The sequence below is a fragment of the Stegostoma tigrinum genome, chromosome 2 (genome assembly GCF_030684315.1).
Source record: "Stegostoma tigrinum isolate sSteTig4 chromosome 2, sSteTig4.hap1, whole genome shotgun sequence".
Classification (NCBI taxonomy): domain Eukaryota; kingdom Metazoa; phylum Chordata; class Chondrichthyes; order Orectolobiformes; family Stegostomatidae; genus Stegostoma; species Stegostoma tigrinum.
In genome coordinates this window covers 97,440,047-97,467,845 of record NC_081355.1, presented here as the reverse complement: position 1 = coordinate 97,467,845, position 27,799 = coordinate 97,440,047, and the positions used below count along the sequence as shown (strand labels likewise).

At 39.4% G+C, this 27,799-nt stretch overlaps 1 protein-coding gene across 1 annotated transcript in view; it reads left to right on the top strand.

Annotated features, from left to right (window-relative positions):
* Window positions 1–25,343, top strand: part of LOC125462801 (maternal DNA replication licensing factor mcm6-like) — a 63,824-nt gene extending 38,481 nt beyond the window's left edge. The window contains 7 exon segments of the mRNA XM_059641122.1: window positions 197–218; window positions 221–306; window positions 4,960–5,121; window positions 11,156–11,261; window positions 11,848–12,018; window positions 18,343–18,482; window positions 24,997–25,343. Of these exon segments, the coding sequence (XP_059497105.1) occupies window positions 197–218; window positions 221–306; window positions 4,960–5,121; window positions 11,156–11,261; window positions 11,848–12,018; window positions 18,343–18,482; window positions 24,997–25,122 (813 nt within the window). The 3' untranslated portion in view covers window positions 25,123–25,343.
* The last annotated feature ends 2,456 nt before the right edge of the window (window positions 25,344–27,799 follow it).

Genomic DNA, 27,799 nt, shown 5'->3' with positions numbered 1-27,799 from the left:
CATTCCAGTACTTTATCTTGCTTTTGTGAGAGACTTCCAAAATCGGGAATACAGAATAAATTCAACTTCCACACGTTTCAACTATATAAATATTAACCAGCATTTTAATAAATAATTTGAAGTTTGAATTGTCTGTTTCCTCGGTGTGTTTGGCTGTACAAATGTGCTGTGATGATGACAAAAGGTTGTTTTTCAGGTGACAGATTATGCAATTGCCAGGCGAGAAATGAAGAATGTGTTCATAGGGTTTATTCTCCAGAAGATATTCGCCGATATTTGCTGTTTGCACGGCAGTTTCAATCAAAGGTAGTATATTCTAACTCTTTTGAACCTTTTAAAAAAGCATTCATGTTAGTTTTGTTTTATAAATGTCATATTAGGAATATTATATTAAAATTCTGTATTGGATTTGATTTTCACGAAATCTTTGACCTCCATTAGTTGGTAAATGGCTCAGTGCCAAACTTTTAGAAACTTCTGTATATCAACAAATCTGCACATTGTTTTGTGCCTCTGAGATTTGTTGAGATTATATCACACCAGATTGAGAGAGAATAAGGAATTTTTAAAAAAATATGTGCTGTTGTGCTTGTAGCTGAATTTCAGTTCCTCTGCAACTATGCCCACGGGTTTGACTTAAGCAGTGGGCAGTGAACACAAGTACTCAAACCAAGCTTTGAATATTTAAACACAACTGGTAACACTAGTGATTATGCTCACTCGAGTTATACAAAACCTTTCAGATTAGATTATGCAACTTGCCTGTTCTAGAGACCATAATTATGTAACTAGAAGAAAGTAATTTTTTTTATTTTGCTGGCCAGTTTTTTTGCTCTCAACCAGCGCCACCAAAATTATGCTATATAACCCTTTAACTTATTGGTCTTTTACAGGTAAAGTAGCTGCCACATTTTTCCAACTAGCATCAGAACAATACAACTAAGTTCATGATATGTGGGCTTGTTTGGAATTGATTCTGATTTGTAATTTGCTGCTTTATAATTGCAAACATGCCCACTTTTGACCTCCAGATGGAGGGAATTTCATTGCTGAAGTTGCAGAAGGTGGTTAATATCTAGGGCACTATCCTGCGGAAATCCTGCCTAAAAGTGTCTTGGAGCTAAGATAGCTGATCTCCAGCAACCATAAACAGCTTTGCTTCTGTCAAGCATCTCCCTAATCGGACTACTACCACCACCCCCGCCTCCCCCCATTCCTTTTAACTCCAGTTTGTTAAGGCTCAGTGATGCCAAGGGTGGTCACTATTGCTTCATCTATAATTTGGCCCTTTTGTCTGTGTTGGAACTAAGGCAGTAATGAGGTCAGGAGCTGAGTGGTGCTGGCAGAATCCAAATTCAGTATCAGTGAGTGAGGTATTGTTGTTTGGTAGCACTGTTTGATGATCGCTTTTATCTAATGATTTAATTGAGCGTTGCCAATGATTGACTGTAGGCTGGATGGGTTGTAATTTGCTGGCTTGAATTTGTCCTGCTTTTTGTGTACAGGAAATACCTGGGTGATTTTTCACATTGTTTGCTGGATATCTTTTGGAACAGAGGTGCACCTAGTTTTGGAGTACTATGGTACTATTGCGAGAATATTGTGGGATCCATAGCTTTTATCCTATCTAGTGCCTTCAGCCATTTCTTGATAATATATGGTCTGAATCAAATTTTCTGAAGCCTGGCATCTATGATTCTGGGGGACCTCTGGAAGAAGCTGTGATGGATTGTCCAGTCAGCACTTTTGGCTGAAGACTGTTGTGAATACTTCAGTCTCCTCTCTGTGCATTTGTGCTGGATACTTAAGGAGCTGCCACCTCCCAGGGAGTTGTTTAATTATCCGTCGCCATTCACAGCAAGATGTGGTAGGACTGCAGAGCTTAGATTTAATCATTTAGTCGTGGAACCACTCAGTCCAAGTTATCATGTGCTGCTTATGCTATTTGGTCTGCAAGTACACCTGCTTTGTAGCTTCACCAGATTAATGCCTCATATTTAGACTAGGTGCTGCTTTGGTATGCCCTCCTGTGCTCTTTGTTGAAGTCAGTAAGCTGTTATTGAAACTGTAAGCGCAGATTATTTCTGAGTCTCTGAGGCAGACTTGTTTAAAGGGCCTGCTATTTAAATAACTTGGCATCTTGACCATAACTTGTCTTTATGAGCATTTAACCTCTTCTTAAAACTTTGCACCTCTTACATTCTGGGTTTAGATTTCTGCACCAGCAAAGATGCTACGCTTGAAGTCTCAGCTAAGTTTGTTTCCCTCTTTTGATTCCAATCTCATTCCATTTCCTGAAAATAAGAATTGTTAGAAATGGGGAACAACTCCCAAATCCACATTTTTCATGCTTTTTAAAAATTTACTAAGAAGAGGTTTTTATCAGTATCACTTTCACAGTACAAAACTGGGAACTATAAGCAGTGACTTTAATAAGACAATAACCATAATTTCAAAACTTGCACATAATTCTCAAAAGTCACAGTTTACGGCAAATGATGAAGCAAAGTAAACTGGTTATCCTCAGGCCTCAGATGCATTTAACTAAAGAGGGGAAAAAAAGCTCCTTTCCTCCCAGAGATCTGGCTTCTTCCTTAAAACTTCAAACACCAAGCTGTTCAGCTACCTGGGAGTGAATCGTATAATTATTGGCAGGTAGAAGGCCTTTGTCATCATTAAATGGTCCCTAGTCTACAGACCAATCAGCTACATGTTGCTAGCCTTATTTCGCTCCTTGACTGGCCCCATGGCTCCAGCTCATCTGTGCTCATCATCAGTTGCATAAAGAGCACTTTTAATGTGTATCAGATACTTTGCTTTTTAAAAAAGTACAGCTCTTTCTTCAACAATCCTTGGCTTTTACACTAGTCACTTATCTATATTTTCCAGTGCAGAAAAATAAAAACGTGCAGCCTTCACAGTTTCCTTTCTCTAGGCACAGAAACTAAAGGCTGAATTTTACCGCAGACTTTGGGTCCCTGATGTTAAACAAGACAATTGGTTCTGAGCCAGCACTTGTCCATAGCACAGCAGTCCTGACGACTTTTTGGATGTGAGTTTGCTCGCTGAGCTGGAAGGTTAGTTTTCAGACGTTTCGTCACCATTCTAGGTAACATCATCAGTGAGCCTCCGACGAAGCGCTGGTGTTATGTCCCGCTTTCTATTTAACTGGTCAGGTTTCCTTGGGTTGGTGATGTCATTTCCTGTTCTTTTTCTCAGGGGATGGTAGATTGGCTCCAAGTCAATGTGTTTGTTGATGGAATTCCGGTTGGAATGCCATGCTTCTAGGAATTCTCGTGCATGTCTCTGTTTGGCTTGTCCTAGGATGGAGGTGTTGTCCCAATCAAAGTGGTGTCCTTCCTTATCTGTATGTAAGGATACGAGTGATAGTGGGTCATGTCGTTTTGTGGCTAGTTGATGTTCATGTATCCTGGTGGCTAGCTTCCTGCCAGTTTGTCCAATGTAGTGTTTGTCACAGTTCTTGCAAGGTATTTTGTAGATGACGTTCGTTTTATTTGTTGTCTGTATAGGGTCTTTTAAGTTCATTAGCTGCTGTTTTAGTGTGTTGGTGAGTTTGTGGGCTACCCTGATGCCAAGGGGTCCGAGTAGTCTGGCAGTCATTTCGGAAATGTCTTTGATGTAGGGGAGAGTGGTTATGGCTTCTGAGCCCGTTTTGTCTGTGCTGCACAAAGGAACTACGCAGAGCAGAGGAAAATCACCTATACAGCGTATTCAAAAAGAATGGGCACCCTATGAACACAGTCCGCCGATTTCTCAGCAACAAGCCCAAACAAACAGACAAAACGGGCTCAGAAACCATAACCACTCTCCCCTACATCAAAGACATTTCCGAAATGACTGCCAGACTACTCGGACCCCTTGACATCAGGGTAGCCCACAAACCCACCAACACACTAAAACAGCAGCTAATGAACTTAAAAGACCCTATACAGACAACAAATAAAACGAACGTCATCTACAAAACAGCTTGCAAGAACTGTGACAAACACTACATTGGACAAACTGGCAGAAAGCTAGCCACCAGGATACATGAACATCAACTAGCCACAAAACGACATGACCCACTATCACTCGTATCCTTACATACAGATAAGGAAGGACACCACTTTGATTAGGACAACACATCCATCCTAGGACAAGCCAAACAGAGACATGCACGAGAATTCCTAGAAGCATGACATTCCAACCGGAATTCCATCAACAAACACATTGATTTGGAGCCAATCTACCATCCCCTGAGAAAAAGAGCTGGAAATGACATCACCTACCCAAGGAAACCTAACAAGATAAATAGAAAGCGGGACATAACACCAGCGCTTCGTCGGAGGCTCACTGATGATGTTACCTAGAATGGTCTGAAAAACTAACCTTCCAGCTCAGCGAGCAAACTCACATCCAGAACCTCAACCTGAGCTACAAATCTTCTCAAAACTCGCTGACGACTTTTTACTAGAAGCAGTCATCTGACTTGTTACCTCAAGGTTCGGAGTCCATTAAGAGCAGTGTGTCAGCTGCTTATGTTGGCAACCCAGTCGGGGGCCCAACAACTCTGAAGCCTCAACCAATCCATCACGAGAAGTGAGCACTATTAAGGTGACCTCCAATGTGCACCACTTAAAATGGTGGTTGATAGAAGTTGAAAACCCATTTGATTTGGGGGAGTTTGCCTCTAGTTTTAAGGTTGGGCTGTCGTCGTGTTGCCTTTTCTGCTTGCACCCTTTGTTAATTTATGGAATCTTTTGAATCAAAAGAAGAAGAATGCTGAGGAATTGGCATTGAAAATAGGCTAATCAGAGTTGCATGCAATGTTGCTATTGTTTGCACCTTTAGGATCCAAAACAAACCTTGCCTATTTTTCTTTTGAGATTCCATTTTCCAGTCAAATAACAAAGTCCTGGATGCACTTCAACTTTCTTTTAAATTTTAATTTTGTTACAGATGTCAAGAGAAGCTGAAGAATTCATTGTTCAGCAATACAAACTCCTGAGACAGCGTGATGGTTGTGGAGTTGCAAAATCAGCTTGGCGCATTACCGTTCGGCAACTGGAGAGCTTGATTAGATTATCTGAGGCCATGGCTCGTATACATTGCATGGATGAGGTGATAATGTGTTTTATACACCAAATAGTAAATGCTTATGAACTCCAATTTCAAAGTGCTTGGGAAGGGGGAAGAAAATAAAGGGTAGCTAAGCTTAAAAATTGATACTTCTGGAAATATTTGTTCATAGGACCTGGGTGCTGCTGGCTAGGCTGGCATTAATTGTCTAATTACCTGGGGAAATTGCCCTGGTGAAAGTGGTCTGCTGTCAACTTGAACTGCTGCAGTCCTTTATGGAAAGTGACAGGGACATTGACATTGTGAGGATCTGTATCCAGAAAATGATTTAAAGTTAATGTGAATCATTTTCCAAGTATTTAGTGTTTTTCCCCCCTTTCTTCTTTTGTATCCTGTTGAGAATTCCTAATTTCCCTGAAATGTTGGAGATGCAATCAATATTTTATAAACATCAATTTAACTGACTTTTCTGTGATGCATAAGAAATTTATTAGTTCATATCTAGTTGATAGAGCAGAGTTGGAGAATATATCAAAGAAACAAAGAAACCTACAGCACAGGAACAGGCCCTTCGGCCCCCCAAGCCTGCGCCGATCAAGACCCTCTGTCTAGAGATAATGGGAACTGCAGATGCTGGAGATTCCAAGATAATAAAATGTGAGGCTGGATGAACACAGCAGGCCAAGCAGCATCTCAGGAGCACAAAAGCTCCTGAGATGCTGCTTGGCCTGCTGTGTTCATCCAGCCTCACATTTTATTATCTAAGATCCTCTGTCTAACTGTCCAAATATATCTTAAAAGACGCTAACGTGTCTGCGTCTACCACCTCGGCTGGCAATGCGTTCCAGGCACCCACCACCCTCTGTATAAGGAACTTTCCACGCATATCTACCTTAAACTTTCCTCCTCTCACTTTGAACTCATAACCCCTAGTAATTGAGTCCCCCACTCTGGGAAAAAGCTTTTTGCTATCCACCCTGTCTACACCCCTCATGATTTTGTAGACCTCAATCAGACGCTCAATCTCCGTCTTTCTAATGAAAATAATTCTAATCTATTCAACCTCTCTTCATAGCTAGCACCCTCCATACCAGGCAACATCCTGGTGAATGTCCTCTGCACCCTCTCCAAAGCATCCACACCCTTTTGGTAATGTGGCGACCAGAACTGCACACAGCATTCCAAATGTGGCTGAACCAAAGTCCTATACAACTGCTACATGACCTGCCAACTCTTGTACTCAATACCCCACACAATGAAGGAAAGCATGCCATATGCCTTCTTAACCACCCTATTGACCTGCGTTGTCACCTTCAGGGAACAATGGACCTGAACACCCAGATCTCCCTGTTCATCAATTTTCCCTAGGACTTTCCCATTTACTGTATAGTTCGCCCTTGAATTAGATCTTCCAAAATGCATCACCTCGCATTTGCCCGGATTGAACTCCATCTGCCATTTATCTGCCCAACTCTCCAGTCCATCTATATTCTGCTGTAATCTCTGACAGTCCTCTTCACTATCAGCTACTCCACCAATCTTAGTGCCATCAGCAAACTTGCTGCTCAGACAACCTACACTTTCCTCCAGATTGTTTACATATATCACAATCAACAGTTGTCCCAGCACAGATCCCTGTGGAACACCACTGGTCACAGGTCTCCAATTTGAGAAACTCCCTTCTACTACTACCCTCTGTCTCCTGTTGCCCAGCCAGTTTTTTATCCATCTAGCTAGCACACCCTGGACCCCATGTGACTTCACTTTCTCCATCAGCCTGCCATGGGGAACCTTATCAAACGCCGTACTGAAGTCCATGTATATGACATCTACGGCCTTTCCCACATCAATCAACTTTGTCATGTCCTCAAAGAATTCTATTAAGTTGGTAAGACATGACCTTCCCTGTACAAAACCATGTTGCCTATCACTGATAAGCCCATTTTCTTCCAAATTGGAATAGATCCTATCCCTCAGTATCTTCTTCAGTAGCTTCCCTACCATTGACGTCAGGCTCACTGGTCGATAACTACCTGGATTATCCTTGCTGCCCTTTTTAAACAAGGAGACAACATTAGCAAGTCTCCAGTCCTCCGGGACCTCACCCGTGTCTAAGGACACTGCGAAGCTGTCTGTTAGGCCCCGGCTATTTCCTCACTCGCTTCCCTCAGTAACCTGGGATAGATCCCATCCGGACCTGGGGACTTGTCCACCTTAATGTCTTTTAGGATACCTAACACTTCCTCCTTCCTTATGTCAACTTGACCTAGAGTAAGCAAACATCTATCCCTAACCTCAACATCTGTCATGTCCCTCTCCTTGGTGAATACCGATGCAAAGTACTCGTTAAGAATGTCACCCATTTTCTCTGACTCAGCGCATAACTTTCCTTCTTTGTCCTTAAGTGGGCCAATCCTTTCTCTAGTTACCCTCTTGCTCTTTATATATGAATAAAATATCGTGTGGACTTTCAGGGACATTCAACTTTAAAACAAAGTTAACTGTTGGCAATGCAAAATCTTAATATTATTAACCGAATTCTAGACATTATAGTGAGAAATGAAGATTGGCCATTTGACTTTTTCAAATTGTTGTTTTGCCTTCCTTTTAACAAAAAAAAATCTGAAACTGTGGTGCACATCTTTTTCAAAATTTTTGAAATCTTTAATATTCATAATTCACTGGAAATTTTGTTCCTTCAAGTTGCATAAATTTTATTCATTGAAGTATTGAAGTCTTATGAATTAAGACTCCTTTCTTTTTCCTCCTCAAAACTTACCTCTTTGATCGCGTGCTTTATTTTATAATGCTCCTACGAAGGACCCAGAACATTTCATTACAATTCATTAAAGGAACCATAGAATTTTTTGTTGCGTTCACAGTTATGAGCCTGGAATTTGCTGGGGACTGAGCCTATCTCCTTACACAATGAGATTTAAGGATTGAAAAATCAGGAGGAAGGACTGAGGAAACTGAATTAGAACGGGGCTGAATTCAAAGTCAAATCACGTCCAGGTGAAATTGAGAAGAAAGAAATGTCTAATTAATAATGGGTGTGGGGAAGAGAAGAACTGTGAAAAAGTGAACAAAAGTAAAAGTTAACGTGTTTATAATCCCGAGACAAAATTGGTACCCAAGTTGAAGAGCTGCAGTTGGGGCAGAAGGATCAAGGCACAACTGGAAGATATTGGTCATGTCACATTTTTTTTGCGAACAGCCTGTAAAGTGATTTTTAGATAATTATCAATTTGAAGGACATTGGGCTCAATTTCCCACACCCTGTATGGGCACTGGTGAGTCAGTTGGGAAATATGGCGAGATCAGAAATGTGTGATCCTCAATATTGGGGAAGAAAAGTACAACTTTCCACCAAAAGTCTCTACATTGTAATGAGAATCTGGTTAATGGGCAGTGAGAGGCCCATTTGTATGCATTTTAATCTCCATACCTAAACCTTCCCTTATTTATCTGCAATTTCCTATTCTCCCGTTAGACAAAGAGGAATGAAATGGTTCATCTCTAATTCTTAGCTTGCTTCCTTTGTTTTAACTCACTTTGCTGCTAATTTGATGCTTGCAGTATCTCTTCCATACCTTGCTCTGCATTTTTATGTATGGGAACTTGGAGGAGATTATGGCTAATTGGGTTGTTAGGGAATACAATACAGAGAGAAAGGAACTTGATGTTTGGGTGTTACCTAGTCTAAGACAGAGCCTGCGACTATCTAGCTATGTTGACTTCACTCCTTATTGAAATCACAGGTTTGGAATTGAATGGAAAATGAGTGACTGACTGCCACCACATCTGGAGTGGGTGCAGTAAGCTTTTTTAATCCTTTCGAGGGAGGGGAATCCATTTTAGTGTGATAAGAGGTCCTTCACAAAATAATAATATAAACAGGTTTTTGCAGTGCAGTCAGAAGACACCATTTGTCATATTTATGTAGATCTTATGCATTCACCTACTGTGTCAGCTAAAAACCCTGGCCGCAAGTAGCCACATCATTCAACATTATAAATCATTCCTACTAATGGCTGTGAGGCACAAGTGATAATACTTGGGCTGTAAAGATTCACATAGTTGCCACACGCACATACAGTATACAAGTTTCTGTCATCTGGATAAGATGCAGGAACTGCTCACTTCATACTTTCAATCAGAAAAGTTCCAGAAGATGGTCTCACTTCACTTTATGGAGCACAGAGGATCGTTAATATTGTTGTGGATTCCTCTTGACCATTAATATTGCCTGGTTGGCAACTTCAAACCAGGTTGACAGGGAGGGGTGTTGTTGTTGCCTCTCGAGAACAGACGAGAGGAAAGAGAACAGTGTTTCTCTTCACCATATCCATCTGGCTCTCCAGGTAACTGTCAGCAAGTTGGAGTGCCTACATGTTTTCTGTCAGCTGTCTTTGAAACATTCCATCTGGTACTGCAGCTCTGGAGGGCAGTTCCTAGACTGTAGCGATTAACTTAGTTGTCAACTGGGTTTTACACATGGTGCTGATGGTGGCAATTCTGAAAGGTCTTAGCAGTGATGAGTAGCTCTACTCCTGGCATGACCGCAGTGCCATATAGATGTGATACATAATAAGGTGAGCAGCATAAAATTACATGTGCAATCTCATAAAGGCTCACAGAGAGAAACACTGACACCTCACAAAATTATCATAAGCTGAATTTTACCAAATATCAGCTCACTTTTCTGTGATTGTAGAACAGTGTGTCATATTCCATTCTTAAATCTATGAGATTCAAAATGTCTAATTATGCTTATTCAAGCATGACCTTGAAGGTGTCCAAGGAAATATATCTTGTGATAGCTTTGAACAGGACAGTAATCTATTTGAAACATAACCATCTTTTATCTATTATTTTTTACATTATTGCTCTCTAAAAGGTATAGGCAAAAGTGTGACCCAATTAGTTGATAGTAACCTTACTTCAGAGTTGGAAAACTGATTCAAAACCCACTCCAATTAAAGAAATTAGTATATAATTGACAGATGTCGAGAATGATAATTTGTTTTATACCTTGGTGCAACATCATCTTGAGTGCCTTCTTTTCATGAAGATGTTAAAATGGAGGTTTTATCCACAAGTTATGGGTAGTTCAAATTGATATGAAAGACCCTTAGACGCTAATTGAAGGGTGGAGAATGCTCCTGGATCCCTAGGCAACATTCTTTCCTGCACTCAATATCCAAAAAGCATGTCGCGAACTGGGGGGTGGGTGGGAAATATCAGGATGCTGTATCCAGTGGAAAAGGCCATGGATGGTACTATGGTGTTCCTTCGCCACTTGAGCTGCATGGTTTAAGATTTTAAAAACCTTCTCAAGAGCACCATTTAGCAGAAAATGATTACTTTAATGAAACCCAGATGGCTAGATTTTATTTAAAATGGGTGTCATTTACTATGAGTTGATTATTTTGATGTAAAGGTACCCTTTAAATGATTACTGGACTGCTACCCAGTATGTGGAAATGCACAGAAAAATTTGGAGGTTGGGGATATGTCTGGTTTCATTGGAGTGTATGGAACAATTTGATTTAAAGCAATAAGTGATTTAGAGTTATAAACAATGAAAGAGAAATAAATTGATATGTCAATTAGGTGGGTGCAAAGGTTATGTGCAGAATAAACAACTCATGGTCTGGTTGCATCAAATGACTTATTTGCGTTGAAATCTCTCCAAGTAAGTTTCACATTTAGTACTTGCCTGCAGTCTGGTGATTTTAAAATAAAGAATTGTTTCAATAACCTGGTCAGCGATGTTATGAATTCAATAGTATGTGAAATATCACAAAGCATATTTCACTCAAATAAATGCAATGCAAGGAGTGTTCGAATAATGTGCATTGAGTTCAAATGATGTAGATGAAGGTGTTGTGTACAATACTGAGTAAAAGTTTCTTGGAACAGTGAACATTTGGTTGAGTTTTTAAAATTTGTTAATGCATCCTATTATTTTTATTTTGTAACTTCTTTTATCATAGTTGGATGTCCACAAAATAGATTCTAATTGATATCGGTTAGATTATCTAGTAACAGTTCAAATTTGTGCTGTGTGCAGGTACAGCCAAAGCATGTTAAGGAAGCATTTAGACTGTTGAGCAAGTCGATCATTCAGTTGGAAACTCCAGACGTCCACTTTGATCAAGAAGAAATTGAACCGACTGGTATGATTTTGTTGGCTTTAACTGCCTCTAAAATGTGTGCTCCCCTTCAGAAAGTAAAAGTACATGTGTAAAACCTGTTAAACACATAGAAACTATCATCCCTGCTTAGCTATAACCTATAACAGAACTAAACTAAACAAACAGTTGTATTAAAACAGAAAGTGGTTAATTTAATTGTGAACTCAATTGGTCGCTGCTTGTGTTTGGATGAGGGTAGTAATTGAGACATTATTTAATGTTTCTGTGCGAAAGGGATTTGGAGGAGTGGTTGCCTTAAAAGATAATTCTCACCATTAATATTCTTGCAGCCTTGCTCAACACTTGTGTGTAAATGCTGAGCAGTTATTTTAGGTTATTAGCATAAAAGCAATTTAGTTGATGAACTGGAAGGCTTGTGTCATCCATTGAATGGTGTTCCAATTAATTAAACATCTTGGGCAAAGGAGAGGGGAACAAAATAAAACACCAGTCACGGTTAAAATTGAAAGATGAAACTTTAAAGGAGCAAGTGTATTATTTTCAGTTGTCATTGTTTCAATAGATCTTGCCTACCATTACTGGCTTTCTTGCTGCTCTTTCTTTTCAGCCAGTAGTGTGTTTGACACTAGCCTGGAGAACAACGCTGGAAATGCTGGTGAGAATGTGGAGATGGAACAGCAGGTTCCTGACGTGCACAAGCCTGCCCTAAATATGTCATTTACTGAATACAAGAACATTTCTAATTTGTTGGTCCTACATATGCAAAAGTTAGAAGGAGGTATGTACTGTACAGTGTCTTATCTTTTTCTATTCTTGGGTTGTGACAAGGCTGCATTTATAGTTTTCTGGAGTGTTGGCAAACCTCTTCCTTGAACTCACTTTACGTTGACATCACTTCTAGATTGGCGCAATGTGGGAAATTGCATGATGTTGACTTAATGACATTGAAAGAAAGCCTTTGAGTACGCAAGATGGTATGATTGTATGATCCACAAAAGCCAAAGAAGTTTGGCTTCTCTTCTTACAAATTGTATCAATTTTTTTGACACTTTTCTCCTCACAAACTCCTATCTCAGAACCCAAATCATTAACATACCTGCGTATCATAATTTACGGCTTTGGACAAGTTGGTCCAGTGGAATATGAATTAATTTACATTTTAAGTTTGTACAAAGTTAAATTTTACTTGGATGCTCTGAGGATACTGATTCCACAATATTGTAAGAATGTAAGAAATAAGAGTGGGCCATTCAACACTCTGAATATGTTTTACCATCGAATGAGATAATAGCTCATCTTTTTTATTAGCTTATGGGATGTGAAAGTTTCTGGGCAGGCCAGTATTTATTGCCCATTATTTACTGCTCAGAGGGCAGGTTAGAGTGAACCACACTGCTGTGGATCTGATATTACATATAGGCCAGTCTGGATAAAGATGGCAGATTCCCTTCACTAAGGACAATCTGGGACTTCAACACCATTTTCCTGCCCTATCCTTGTACCCCTTGATTTCTTTTCTCAGTTGTGTAGAAATGGGGCTGTTGAGACATTTCAGCACTACTCCTACATGTTGAATTAGCTGCACACATTGAACTGTGAGTGAGGTGGTGGAGTCTGCCTAGGAAGACAGTAGCTGCTATAAGTGATGTAACTGGCCAATTGTCAATCTGGAATGATGGGAAAGGGTCAGGTGTCAAATCCAGCCATTTTTTTCTGACTGAAATACAACAGTGTGGTGAAATTTGAAGTGAAAATTGTATGTCTTCCCAATGTTGGAGCTAATTAAGTTTGAGGTTTTGCTAGTCTGTATAGTGAATTTATCCTGCTAACTACGATACTGAAACATTAGTTACATTCTGAAAGCAACATGAAATAAATTGAATTCTAGATGTTCACATGGAGTACACAAATCCTTTCATTTATTACTTTCCCCAACTCCTGCCTAGAATATTTCTGTTCACCTTTGAGGTATAAGAAATGCAAGCAAGGCAAGTGATTACAGTATCTTGAGTGCAAAACTGGGAGTTTGAGTATTATGAGCCTTTGACTGTATTGGATTGCTAGATATTGGCACTAATTGTTAGTTTTAGCTCGTGGGGTCCATGTCTGGGACTGCTTGCACTAATTCTAAGGTCCAAAATTTTATAACTGGATATTTTGCTAAGATCTTGATTTTTGTTATGATCTTAGCTAAGGTTACAACTGAACAAGTCAGATCCCAAAATAGCTGTTTTCTTTTCCTGATTTAATATGGAGATTTTTCACAGAAACATGAGGCTGCAGCTTTGGTTCTAACAATAATACACGCTTATGCAAAAAAAATTCAATCGAGCTATCTTCATAATACATTTGAAAAATTTCCAAACGGGCAAAACAAGTCTAATCTCCAATACTAACTTGTTATGGTTACTCAAAAATCCAGGGAAATTCCTTCCCCACCCGCACCCCCCCCCCACCCCATAAAATCTGGAACTTTAACCTACCTGCTGCTTCTTAGTTCCAGTCCTGAGCTGTGAAATCTTTCCAGTTAACAACTAACATAACGAAAAGGTTAGACCCTGGTCTTCCAAAACTTTGCAGAGTTTTATCTAAACATGCCTGATCTAGAATTTTCCGCTGGCTCCTCTCTATCTGGGTAACTGTTCCATTTCCTTTACTGCTCTGAACAATGTGTTTTTTTTTCAGTAGGAGAGACTGAACTTGTTTGTGACCATAGTCAGGCCTCTTTCAAACTGCCTAGAAGATTTTGAACTGAATGTAATTAAAACTTACATATCCTCTCCCCTGTTGAATGGACAGAATTTGTTTTCTCTGCAGATGTTAACCCCTACAGTATGAACAACCTTCCATTAACACGCTAGAACTCACATACTGGTTTAAAATCATGGTCCCAAAACAACTGACCGAGTTTGTTTTTGTTTGTGTCAAGGAATTTAAAAAAAACTCCATATGTCATAAAAGCCGAAGGAACTGTGGATGCTGTAAATCAGGAATAAAAACAGAAGTTGCTGGAAAAGCTCCATATGTCAGTAGTTTAAAAGCCAAGCTGTGTTGTAAAACAAGAAATGATATCTAATTGATATATATCTCATGCATTTTGATCACAATTTAAACATTCTCATAAGATTATAATAGCTGCTTTGAATTTACATCGTATTAAAATTTCCTGTTCATTCACATGTAATTTGTAATTTGTTAAATACAACTAGGAATGCATAAAACTGTCTAGCAATTTGAATCATTTGATAATTGTTTAATTTGCTGCAAAAATCTGAAACTCTGTACAGTCATTGACTTCACTTAAAGTGTGTAATATTAACAAAGAAACTTAGAATTTTAGAATTTTTAAAATTAATTTCTTTCATTCCATGATCACTGGGACAATTTTAGTCTTACAAAACACGTTTAGTTTTGAGATTCATTTTCCAGTTTTGGTGACTTCCAAGTGTTTCCATACTTCTGGGTCTACACTGCATTTAAGAGATTAATCCTTGTATAATACTGAGCAATCAACACTCTTTGTGCTGTTACCCTTTTATAAGCTCTATTCTTCAGTATCACCTTTTAAGTTTCAATAATTCATGGAAAAACGAGTCGAGTGCTGAGTACATACCTCCACCACACTGTATGAATGCAATATTAAACTACGTTAGAATGTTTTCTAAGCCACCACAATACAGTAGGTGATACTTTCACTATCAAATGCTGCCATCAATCCAGAAAGGTGATGTGCTTACCATGTAATTGTGCAGTGCAGTAATTGAACTTCAGTATTGGTGTGATGCCAAGTATACAGGTCATTTATCTCAATGATTGGATGAATAAATCTAAAACACGTGCCTTTAGTTGTTTGTAAAGGGGAGTATAGATTGGGCTGCACTAACCCATACTTATAATGGCCAAACCGAGCTGGCTACTGGTTAGAGATAATGGGAACTGCAGATGCTGGAGATTCCAAGATAATAAAATGTGAGGCTGGATGAACACAGCAGGCCAAGCAGCATCTCAGGAGCACAAAAGCTGACGTTTCGGGCCTAGACCCTTCATCTGATGAAGGGTCTAGGCCCGAAACGTCAGCTTTTGTGCTCCTGAGATGCTGCTTGGCCTGCTGTGTTCATCCAGCCTCACATTTTATTATCCTGGCTACTGTTTAATTGTGATTCCATAATTGGGAAACACTCACTGAGCTACCCTGAGTAGCTACATTAGCAAGCAATTTAAGATAATCAGTGCCTCTTGTAAAATGGCTTTTCCTCTTGCTAGAAGAGTAAAAGCCATTCATACATGGGAACCTGTGCTCTGCAAATAAAAGAAATTTGGGAAGAATAATAGGAAGGCAGAATACCGGGTCAATGAAAAGATTCTTGATAGTGTGGATGTGCAGAGGGATCTTGGTGTCCATGTACATAGATCCCTGAAAGTTTCCACCCAGGTTGATAGTACTGTTAAGAAGACTTACAGTGTGTTAGGTTTTATTGGTAGAGGGATTGAGTTCCAGGGCCGTGATATCATGCTGCAACTGTACAAAACGCTAGTGCGGCCTCATTTGGAATATTGCGTGCAGTTCTGGTCGCCCCATTACAGGAAGGATGTGGAAGCATTGGAAAAGGTGCAGAGGAGATTTACCAGGATGTTGCCTGGTCTAGAGCACAGGCCTATGAAGAAAGGTTGAGGGACTTGGGTCTGTTCTTATTGGAGTGAAGGAGGCTAAGAGGGGATTTAGTAGAGACATACAAGATGATCAGAGGATTAGATGGGATGGATAGTGAGAGTCATTTTCCGAGGATGATAACTTCAGCTTCTACAAGGGGGCATAGCTACAAATTGAGGGGTGATAGATTTAAGACAGATGTCAGAGGCAGGTTCTTTACTCAGAGTGGTAAGGGCGTCGAACACCCTGCCTGCCAATGTAGTTAACTCAGCCACATTAGGGGCATTTAAACAGTCCTTGGATAAGCATTTGGATGATGATGGGATAGTGTAGAGGGAGGGGCTTAGATTAGTTCACAGGTCGGCACAACATCAAAGACCGTAGGGCCTGTTCTGCGCTGTATTCTTCTATGTTCTATATGTTGAAGTTTTAAGACATTTTTCTCAAGTGCTGGGAGTTTAGGGAACCTGTAATTCCCAAATGTTTTCTTCATGGCCACATCTATATCAATCAGAATTGTCTTGCTAACCAATCAGCATCCTCTTCACCATAATATAAATTATTGTGGTTTTTTGAATTTTGTCAATCTTGCATTTGCCCTGATGAATGCAAGATGGGAAGCTTTTAGCAATATCTCTCCCACTGCAGTATAAAATGTCTGTACTGCTTCAAGTTGATCTTTTTGGCCCATTAAATGTGAGGTTTCTTTTTTTTCCTGATTGATGACTATAAGCCTGAGAAAATGAATTTTTACATGAAGAGCTTCCAACTTGCCCTAGAGGCTTCTGATCCAATTTGCATTTAATAACCTGCTCTGAAATGTCTGCTCACATTTTTTGACAGCTGTGGTAGTTTTCACCACAACAGTTGAGAAAATCACCAACATTCTGAAACAAGCAGCAATATTTTAAACAAAAATTCACCACGTTATTGAAAACCAGTAAATTCACCTTTGTCTCTCAATGTCAACAGGTCCTTTAAAAAAAATTCCAGGATCTGATCTCTCTCTCTCTCCCTCTCCCTCTCTCTCTAAATATTAAACTACTCGTCCTAGTCCATCCCCAAACTGTGTACTAAATTTTGTTGTAATATGTCTATTCAGTTTTTGAGATGTTTTGTTTACAGACTAACAAATGGGCCAAAATGTCAGTCAAGGACACCACCTCACTTCCCACCTGAGCATCTCTCAACCTTCACAACTTGACATTGATTTCAACAACTTCAGGCCATGAACCTGTCCTCCATGTTGGAAGGCCCACTTCCCCTCTTCTCTCCTTCACTCTCTTCCCTGCCTGACTGTCTTATTTGCTCTCAGTACAGATGACTTTTTTCCCCTGTTATCAACATCTAGTATTAACACCTATTGTTCATCTGTATCTCTTTTTGACCACATAAGCACTCCCTTTGTAAAGTGTACAAGAGCAAAAGGCAGTCTGTTTAACTTACTGCTTGTCCCCCTTTTTAAACAGTGTAAAACCCATTCCTTTTCCAGTCCCCTTTAGTTCCAAAAAGTCACATTGGTCTCGAAACATAAATTCTGTTTCTCTTCTAGACCTGGAGAAACTGAGCAAGTCTGGCAGCATCTGTTGACAGAAAGCAAAATTAACATTTCAGGTCTAGTGATCCTTCTTTAGAACTTTTCAGAGTCATTCTTAAGTAAGGTCACTGGACTGAAAGCGTTAACTTATCTTCCTTTCCACAAATGCTTCCAGATCTGCTGAGTTTTTCCAGCAATTTATGATTTCCAGCATCTGCAGTTTTTTGTTTTCTTTAGTGTTTCTCCAGCACTGTTTTGGTTTGAACACAATCAATAAATGCAATTTGTTATCTTCAGTTATTGCTTGAATCAGCCCAGTCACCCACATTTTGTTCAAATATAAATGAGTTATTAAATGAACTACAATAAACGTCTTTTCTTCCCAATATTATTTTTAAATTCTGTTTTGACAATTGATCTGACAGTTGAGAGTTGCAGTAGGTGTACCATTACTAACTCACTGCTATTTCATCACAAAATTATCAATTTAAGTATGCCTGTGGTCACATCCCTATAATATGAATTATCTGGCCTGTCTTGTATTTGCCTTTATGCTGTTTGAACTGACTTTGAACAGCAGTACTTGAAATGCCAAGAGAGCCATCTTAACATCTGGCTTCATATGTGGTACTTAATGATTTCTATTGGCAAAGTGATGAGCATCGAGAAGTTTGCTGCAAAACAATTTTTGAGTGAAAACCCTGCATGATTCAGCATCTCTCATCATTTCATAACTTAAAAGAGCTCTACTTTTTGGAAGATTTTGGTAATTATTGCTGTGCCTGTAATTGTGGTGAATGTGCTCAATGGATTTCAGCACCAGCATGTGGGACGCAAACATAAGATCACAGTTTCTGAAAATATGTGCTTCAGGCCTACTGTTCTAAATTAGATATGTTTACATTTTATTACAGTCGAAGGTGATGTGAGTATGCAGAAAAGTGATCTTATAAATTGGTACCTCAAGGAGATGGAAAGTGAGATTGAAACAGAGACTGAATTGATTTTGAAGAAGATACTGATTGAAAAGGTTATTCAACGATTGGTTCACAATGTGAGTGTTTCATACAGCAGATTATAAATTGTCCTAATTTTCAGCAATTTGAGTATGGAGAGACTCTACTGATTGTATAGGTACATTCTAATACAGTCATCTTATAGCTGCTGTACAACATTTCAAACAAAACAGCAAAGAAAATGGTAATCTCATCTTTTTAACATGCAGAATTTTTTAACATGTTAGAATTTTCCTGAATTGAGTACTAGGTTAGCCTCAGCTTGAATATTGCACTGTGGACACACAGATGTCAATAAGTCTATGATGGAAAACATAGGAGACAAATATGTCTTAAAAAGTTTTGTATATTTCCTAAATTAACTCTGTAGATTTACCAGTCCACCCTGTTGTGAAAATCTAAAGAGGGATGTCAATAATTTATAATTTTTGCTGTCCAAGTTGCTACTTGCAATGTTCTTTGTTAATCTGTTTTTAATGTAATGTTCTGGTTAGCCAAACTGCAGTTAGTCAGATGCATGAGGCATTGTTCTAAGAGAAGCTTTAGACATGATAAATTTTGGCCAATTTGATACTGAAAAAACCCAAATAAAAACCAAAAGAACTGAGGATGCTGTAAATCAGGAACAAAAATAAAGTTGCTGGAAAAGCTCAGCAGGTCTGGCAGCATCTGTGGAGGAGAAACAGAGTTAACATTTTGGGTCCGGTGACCCTTCCTCAGAACTGAAAAAAATACTTGTTCACGCTAGTGTACATGTCACTTGCGACATGATGTAGATCTGCTTTAAAACCCAAATAAACAAAATCCTCTACACGTTACAACGATATAAACAAACTGGACAGATCAACAAACAGAGTTCTTAAAAATGAATCCCGAAGGAACCGATTCTATGGCCTCCCTAAAGTGCACAAGCCGGAAGTCCCTCTCAGATCCATAGTCTCCCTACCAGGCACTCCATCACACAGATTAGCCAGAGAACTACAAAGAAGACTCAGGACCGAGCCAACAAGTCTCCCCACTCTATCCACTGAGCCCAAGAATTCCTCATTCATCATACATAAAGATAGAGGATGAAGACACCATGCTATCGTTTGATATCACTGCCCTAGTCGCATCAATAGATATGCCACTAGCAATGGAAACAATGACAATGTTACTTGAATAAGAACACAACTCCAGTGAAACCATCTCCAAGGACAACATGCTCAAACTATAGGATCTAAGCCTCAACACCCACTTCATCTTCATCGGCCAAACATACGAGCAAATCAACTGGACTCCCATAGGGCCACCTATCTCTGGACTCATAGCAGAAGCAGTGGTGCAAAGACTGGAAAGGACCGCCCTCCCGCTAATCCAACCTGTGCTGTGGATACACTACGTAGACGACACCTTTGTCATCAGTAAACAGAGCAAACTAGAAGAGACACACAAACCTATAACCAACACCCTCACAGGAATACACCAGAGAGAAGGAGAAGGACAAACCACTCCCATTTCTGGACGTCATGGTAGAGTGCAAAACAAACAGGGAACTGCAAATGAAAGTACACCGAAAAGCCACGCTCACAGACCAAGTACTGAACTTCAACAGTAACCATCCCAGTGCACACAAATGAAGCTACGTGTGAAAACTATTTAAAAGGGCAACAACACACTGCAGCAACGTGGAACTACACCAAGAGGAAGAAGAATACTTCTTCCAGGTTTTCAAGGATAATGGATATCTTAAAAAAACTGGGTCAGAAGATGCCTACACGAACAACATCAGAAAGATTCTACATGCCCTGACGCACTCATCACACTACCCTACATCAGGAACACATTGGAACTTATCACAAGACTCCTACGGCTGCTGGGCATCAGAGTGGCACACAAGCCCAAGTCAACCTTACGACAACTGCTCACCTAAACTAAAGACCCACGCCCTGCCATGGACAGGACCAATGTCATCTACAAGATCCCCTGCAGAGACTGCAAGAAACACTACATTTGACAAACAGGAAGGAAACTAACAACAAGAGTACATGAACACTAACTGGCTACAAAAAGACACGACCAATACTCATCTCAATCCACATGGACAAGGAGAACCACGACTTTGACTGGGACAACACCAAGATCCTGGGACAGGCTAGGCAGAGACAAGCACGAGAATTCCTGGAAGCATGGCACTCCACAAAGCATGCTATTAATAAACACATTGAACTCGATCCCATATACATTCCATAATGGAGGAAACCCGGAAGCGAGGCAATCCATTTCAACAGAACCCAGTGTTTAAAAACCAGGCTGGAAAACACACCGATGCTTCATCAGAGGCTGCATTGAGGGAGTTATCAAGTACGGTGACGAAATGTCTGCAAAACAACAAACCAGCTCAGCGCACCAATGAACCTCAACAACCTGCATAATCTTAATTTGGCAGTTAGTGTTATTCTTAACATAAGATGATCATATCCAGGAATTGGTAAAAATTTAAACAGAAGTTTGGGGAACTATTTACCTGTTGCATTCTGCATGGCACTATTTTAATCAACTGCAGTTGACTTACAAACCAATTTCAAATCCCTTTGGTGTTGCAGTTGCTTCTTTGTAACTTGGTATTCTTGCATCTGAACTGAGGGTTGAAGAGCAAATAGCACTTCTCTCTTGTTGAGCAATGTTCAAATTCTGTATCACTAGGCAATTATGTAGAAAATACATGGATATGGGTTATGCATCTTTGTTTTCATGATTTTGTAACTGTAGTCTCAGTTATTTAGATTTAGATTCCCTACAGTGTAGAAACAGGCCCTTTGGCCCAACAAGTCCACACCGCCCCTTGGAGCATCCCAACCAGACCAATCCCCCTATAACCCACACACCTCTGAACACTATGGGTAATTTAGCATGGCCAATCCACCTAGCTGCACATCTTTGGACTGCGGGAGGAAACTGGAGCACCCGGAGGAAACCCATGCAGACACGGGGAGAATGTGCAAACTCCACACAGTCACCCAAGGCTAGAATCGAACCCAGGTCCCTGGCGCTGTGAGGCTGTAATGCTAACCACAGAGCCACCGTGCTGCCCTATTATATTTCAAATTTGGAGATCAAATGAAAGTCAGTGTGTAATGAATTTTCCTCCTGATACTTTAAGACTGTGACTTTTTTAATTGTTGTTTCTGTAAGCATGCGGTTGATTTAATTTGTATCAGTTGGTTTGTAAAGTGAATATTTTTGCTGTTTCTTGTAAGACATTTTGCAACAAGCAGAGAACTTTTTGATGAGCTTGCATATTAAAATGATAGGGTTAGAGTTTCGATTTGCTTCAGTGGATTTAGCAAATATGGCATAAAGGGTATCTGAAATTTAAAATGAGTTATGCTCGCCAACATCCCATCAAATTTTCTTATGGCCAGCCGGCCTTCCATTCCACCCGCCACCATCTTGGCTGCCTTTTCCTCATTGCTGCAGCTGTCTACAAATCTTCCACCTTTGACTTTGTGAACTTTCAGCGACATAAATGATATTATGAGGAGAATTGACAACATCACAAAGCTCTGACTAAACATCCTGAATTTGATCTGTTGTGGTTTGCCTTTGCACACATTGGATGTAATCAGCGTCTGATTCCATAAGCATTCATTTTGTTGATAGGCACACTTTTATGATCTTTTGAAATTTTTTTTGCTAAGGTCTGATGAGTTTATACTGTTAAGTAATTCAGTATAGTTACTTTAAGTCATTTTTGGTGATTTTTAAATTTATTTGTAAATGTGTAGGAATGGGCAATAACTGGCCCAACTAGTGATGCCTATACTCCTTGAAATTTCTTTTTTAAGAATAGACACCATGAATAAAATTCTCATTTTTGATGTAACCATTTTCAGCTGTATTAATAAATTTGTACCAGATTACCAGATTTGAATACTTATTTTCCAGAAAGAAAAGATAAAACAGTTATCATCTCCAAGATAGCTAATTGCAATGGTTCATGGAAAATTTTAACTGTGTGATAAAGCCTGATTTTATTGGAAACTTGCACGATTGTCCAAAAAATGCATTTTGCACAACTTCAAAACTGCATCCAAAGCCTGAATCATTTTAAAATCCTCAACAGGAATGTGATTTAATTTTGTCCTGTCCCAGATATTTTCCACATTTTCAGAATTATTAGAATATAAAATGTAGAGCTTGCTATTATCCCCTTTTAGACTGATCTGAAAAATCCAAGACCTTTGTCTCAACTGTGCCTTCTGTAACCGGATCCTCAGCTTTCTGACCCACAGGCTGTAATCAGTGAGGATAGGTAACTGCATCTCGTCCACACACTCAACACTGGAACTCCCCAAGGATGCATCCTCAGCCCCTTGCTATACCCCCTGTACATCCACCACTGTGTTGCCAAATTCCAAATGAAGTCCAACTGCAAGTTTGCCGATGACACCACTGTAGTAGCTCAGATAACTAATGACGATGATTCAAAATACAGAGGGGAGATAGAGGGCTTGATGACGTGGTGCGACCTCTCTCTCAATGTTGGCAAAACAAAAGAACTGATCATTCTCCTCAGAGAGAAAGGAGGAGAGCACACTCCCATGTACATCAATGGAACGAAAGGCAAGAGACTGGAGAGCACCAAGTTCCTTAGTGACGATAAACACCAACCTGTCTTGGACTTGCGATGTGGATGTGACAGATGAGAAGGCACAACAACGCCTCCTCTTCCTCAGGTGGTTGAGGAATTTTGGCATGTCCATAAGATCCCTCACCAACTTCTACAGATGCACCATTGAAAGCATACTGCCTGGGTGCATAACTGCCTGGTATGGCAACTGCTCTGCCCAGGACCATGAGATACTACAGAAGGTGGTGTGCACAGCCCAGACCATCACAGAAGCCAAACCTTCTACCCATGGACTCCATTTACACCACTCACTGCTGCACAAAGGCTGCCAACATCATCAAAGACCCATCGCACCCTGGTAATGATCTCTAACAACTTCTTACATCAGGCAGAATATACAGAAGCTTGAACACATACACCAGCAGGTTCTAGAACAGCTTCTTCCTGGTCATTATTAGACTGATGAATGGACTTTCTAGCCTCAAATAATACTGACCTTGCCAACATTGATCTTGCCTAGCGCATACACTCTGTGCAATGTAACCTGTATGCCTCTAAGAAGCTTTTCCCAACCTTTAATCTGTACATCTTTGCCCACTATGATCTGCCTCTACTGATTGCGAACAAAACTTTTTTCACGTACACATGACAATCAATCAATCAATTATAGCTTGTCTAACCGAAAAACATTTCCTCTTCTTGCACTAACCTGTGCTGATTTGTATTCAGCAGCTATTTCTGTATTTTATGTGTTAGTTGTGTGAGTAGAAAGAAACCTACAAAAAATTCTACTTCTGTATTTTTTGAGCATTTTTAATGAATTTTATACTTCTTTCTCTCTCTTCCCATTCTCTGTCAGGTTTTAAAGTTGCATACTGTGCAAATTAAATGGCATCTCTGAGCTGGGTCTGAGCCTAGTTTGTTACATTGTCAAATGATGGTCTGCTTTAATATGGTATTACATATGCTGTGTTCGCTGTAGGCCCTCTCAATGCTGCAGATATCAAAACCGAGCACTTCTGACCCACCAAGTGCAAATATACACTTAGTTTTCCATTATTACAAGTTTGTAAAATCAGTTGCAATTAATGATGTTTAATACTCAGCCCAAAAGGTCAATGACAAGTCATGGCCAGTTTTCCAGTAAGTTTCTTGACAGTTTTTTTTTCGCATTTTTATCCTTGATTATGTTGACTGACCTTCACAGCAACAGATCATGTTTTGAATTGGAATCACAAATATTTGTACAATTAAAATGTCTCTTTGAATTTCCCATTTAACAGTCTAATTTGCCTCAAAGCCAGCAACTTTCATTGTTCTGGGGAAGGGTAACCAGACACGCAACATTAACGCTGATTTTTTTCTTCATAGATGCTGCCAGACTTGCTGTGCTTTTCCAGCAACTTTTTGTTTTTGCTTCATTGTTCAGTTGTTTCCTTGAGTCATTGTGCAGTATAGGAACAGTAACCTATTCCAGTATTTAATTAGATCACGGCTGAGCTATATCTTAATTCCAACTATCCACTTATATTCCATATCACTTCATGATCTTGCCTAGCATAAAACTGTAAGTTATAATGAAAATATTCAAAATACAAGACCTTGCTTTTCACATTGAGAGCAAAAACAGCAAATCCTTTGAGTAAAAACTGAAAGAACTGCAGTTGCTGTAAATCAGAAACAAAAACAGAAATTGCTGGAAAAACTCAGCAGGTCTAGCAGCATCTGTGGACAGAAGTCAGCATTAACCTTTCAGGTTGAGTGACCCTTTCTCGCAACTGGAAAGGTCACACCACCTGAAACATTAACTCTCACTTCTTTCCACAAATGCTGCTTTCCCAGCAATTTTGTTTTTATTTCAAATTCTTTTGAATGTGATTGTCGAGATGCTGAAAATCATTGTAACAGATATTGAAGTTATTGCTGCTTCTGTGTTTTAGGATCATATTCTGATAGAGTTGACCAAGTCTGGACTGAAGAAGCTAAAGGCTGGAGAAGAGGATGATACCGTTGAAGAAGATGATCCCTTCTTAGTAGTTAATCCAAACTATGTTCTAGAAGATTAGTGCATATTACAGTTTGAAGATACTAGATGATTAGCTCTTGAAGCTTGCACGTCAATTAAAATGTATATGTGGTGAAACTAATTATAGTAATTAGTAATTTTGCAGTGGTATATCCATTAGTATTGAGATTCAACAAGGTATGGAACTTGGCAATTAATTTATTTCACATTTGTACTGTACTATGGAAACATTTAGATTAGTACTGAATATCCCTTCAGAAATAAAACGACGAATGCTTCCATTCCAGAGTAGCCCTGAACAATTATGTAAAATCTTTGTTTAATTATCAGAAAATAAAGGACTGAGTTACTTTCTCACAAAGCTGTTGTGTTTTATGGTTTAAAAAAATAAAGTTCTGAACCAAGAGAAAATGAAGAAAAGAAAATTGATAAATTTACATCAGTTCAGGAGTGAAGATGGGACCAAATACATTCATTTCAATACTACCCATCCTGAAGTCTGGCTATTTGTCAACTGAATCACTCTTAGCAGGGTCTATGCAGTACTTGCTTGCCCTTCAGCAGCTCCTGCTCATACACCTCTGTATTCAGCACCATGGAACAGATTCTAGCTTTTTCTGTTCTTGAAACAGTGTCTAAGTTCTCAAAATAATTTTTCGGGGATGATCATATCAACATCATGTTCATTCTTCTGTTTTTTTTAACATTCTGGAAACCCCTAATATTCCTTTTTTTAATGATTTTCTTGTCAATTTTCCTCCATGTTTCAGCATTCAGGTTTAATATAAAATGGAATTAGCACGGCTTCATTATGTCTTTCTCTTGTTTTTGCTTAACCTTCCCTCTTCATCTTAATCTTCCAGGTTTAGTGAATGCAATGTCAATTCTTCTGATGCCTTTGCTACTCATTGTCTGTCCCTAACTCTCCAAAATAGGCAAATGCTTCTACATTCCAATAAGTTTGTCTGAATGCAACCATGTAATATGTGTTTGAGTTGTTCTTTGGCTTACTTTTCATGCAATAATTCAATTACTTATCTTGCAACTTGCCTCAACAGCTTATTGACTCATCTCTGGATTTTTAATCTGGTTTTCCCGTATCAGTGCTTCCTTTCTTTTCTCAAAAAAACCCCATTGATATTAGAGGCTTCGAACATTCTTCGGGCACTTGTTTCTCTTCAGAAAAGTTGTTAATCAGCCTTTGCATCTTAAAAATAAATCTTCTTTGCCTTCTGTAACAACATTATAGTTTTATAGCCTAGCTATTCTGATGACTATTGTTAGAACAGCGTAGGCTAGAGATGTACATCCGAACCATGTGGAATTCCAGATGTAGCAGAATGCTTGGGAAATGCCTAGGAAATTGACCTTTATAACAGGTAATTCCCATATCTCTGCATTGTTATGATGCTGTCACTTTAAAAAAAATGTTGTTTTCTCCTTTTTTTTTGAAGAGACGTCATAAAGCAGAGGTGCCAAAAATGGCCTAAGTAAATAATTTAGGAGGCCTTTAGGTTGTTTTCTTTTTAAACAGTTGGACCAATGGAAGGGGAGCTCTCTCAGACCAGGCTTTCTAGTTTCTTTTTAAGCTACAGCTGCCAGACGCGGCTCTTGGGGCCCCAGAAAGGTTAGAAGCTTCAGTAAATGATTTCTAGCTGCTACTTCTCTGAAATATCTCTTGACCTTGTTTCTCCCTGGAATAACAAACTGCATGCAAGAATCTGTGTCTGAATTTGTCATTTTGCCAAAGCATGTGTTTATGGAATGTTACTATATTGGAATAGTTAGTTAGTAATAGGTACTGTATCTAATATTTGTCTTCCCATAGTTAAGTTATTCTAAATTCATCTTTTGCTTGTATTTTAAATAGTGTTTAAACTGAGTTTTGCTTAGCATCATGTAGTTTGCCCAGTTGTATCACACCTGGAACAAGCACTTCACATTTACCTTTAAAATAAAAAAGTTACGCCCTGGACTATCATCTTCAAAATATTTTGAGGGGGTCTGGTCTAATCCATAACAAGAGCCTTTTGAAAGAGTCCATTAAAGTCTGAACATTTTTTCAGTATCTGACTTGGTTAAGTTAATTGTTAACCAGGAACGGTTAGAGGATTTATAAATCTACTATAACTCCTCGGTAATTAGTTAACTGAATACTTGACTGACTGTTCAACATCCCATCCACACCACCCAATGCCTTGTGCAACCTAATGTCGTTGACCTGTGCTCAACTCCTGAAACAACAGGCAACCCCCATTTGCATCTAAAACCCACCTCTGTGCCAAGCAAGAACACCCCTTCCTACCAGCCTGATGACCCCTGCCAATCAGACCAAACACCACCCTCCACCAACTTGCCCTAAGGATTCCATTCCATCACCTACCTGGCACCTTGGCAGCCTATCCACCTGGCACCCTACCCACCCTCCTTACCCTCATGTTTACCATACGTACTTAAACTTTCAAAGTGCTGGCATTAAAATCTCAGAGCATGACAATTGACTGCTGCCAAAGAAAAAGTACATGGCTTTTCCAAAGAGCTTACAGTGCTGAATTTATGGATTACTGGACAGGTTCATAACAGAAGGCCCCTGTCAAGGAATCACCACAGCCGCAGCCATCTATCATTAAGTTGGTAAGATTTAATTTGAACAGGGACTCAAATGAGGGATGGATGGGGGAGTGCAGTGAGTTTCTTGAGCATTGCTGGAGTTGCAC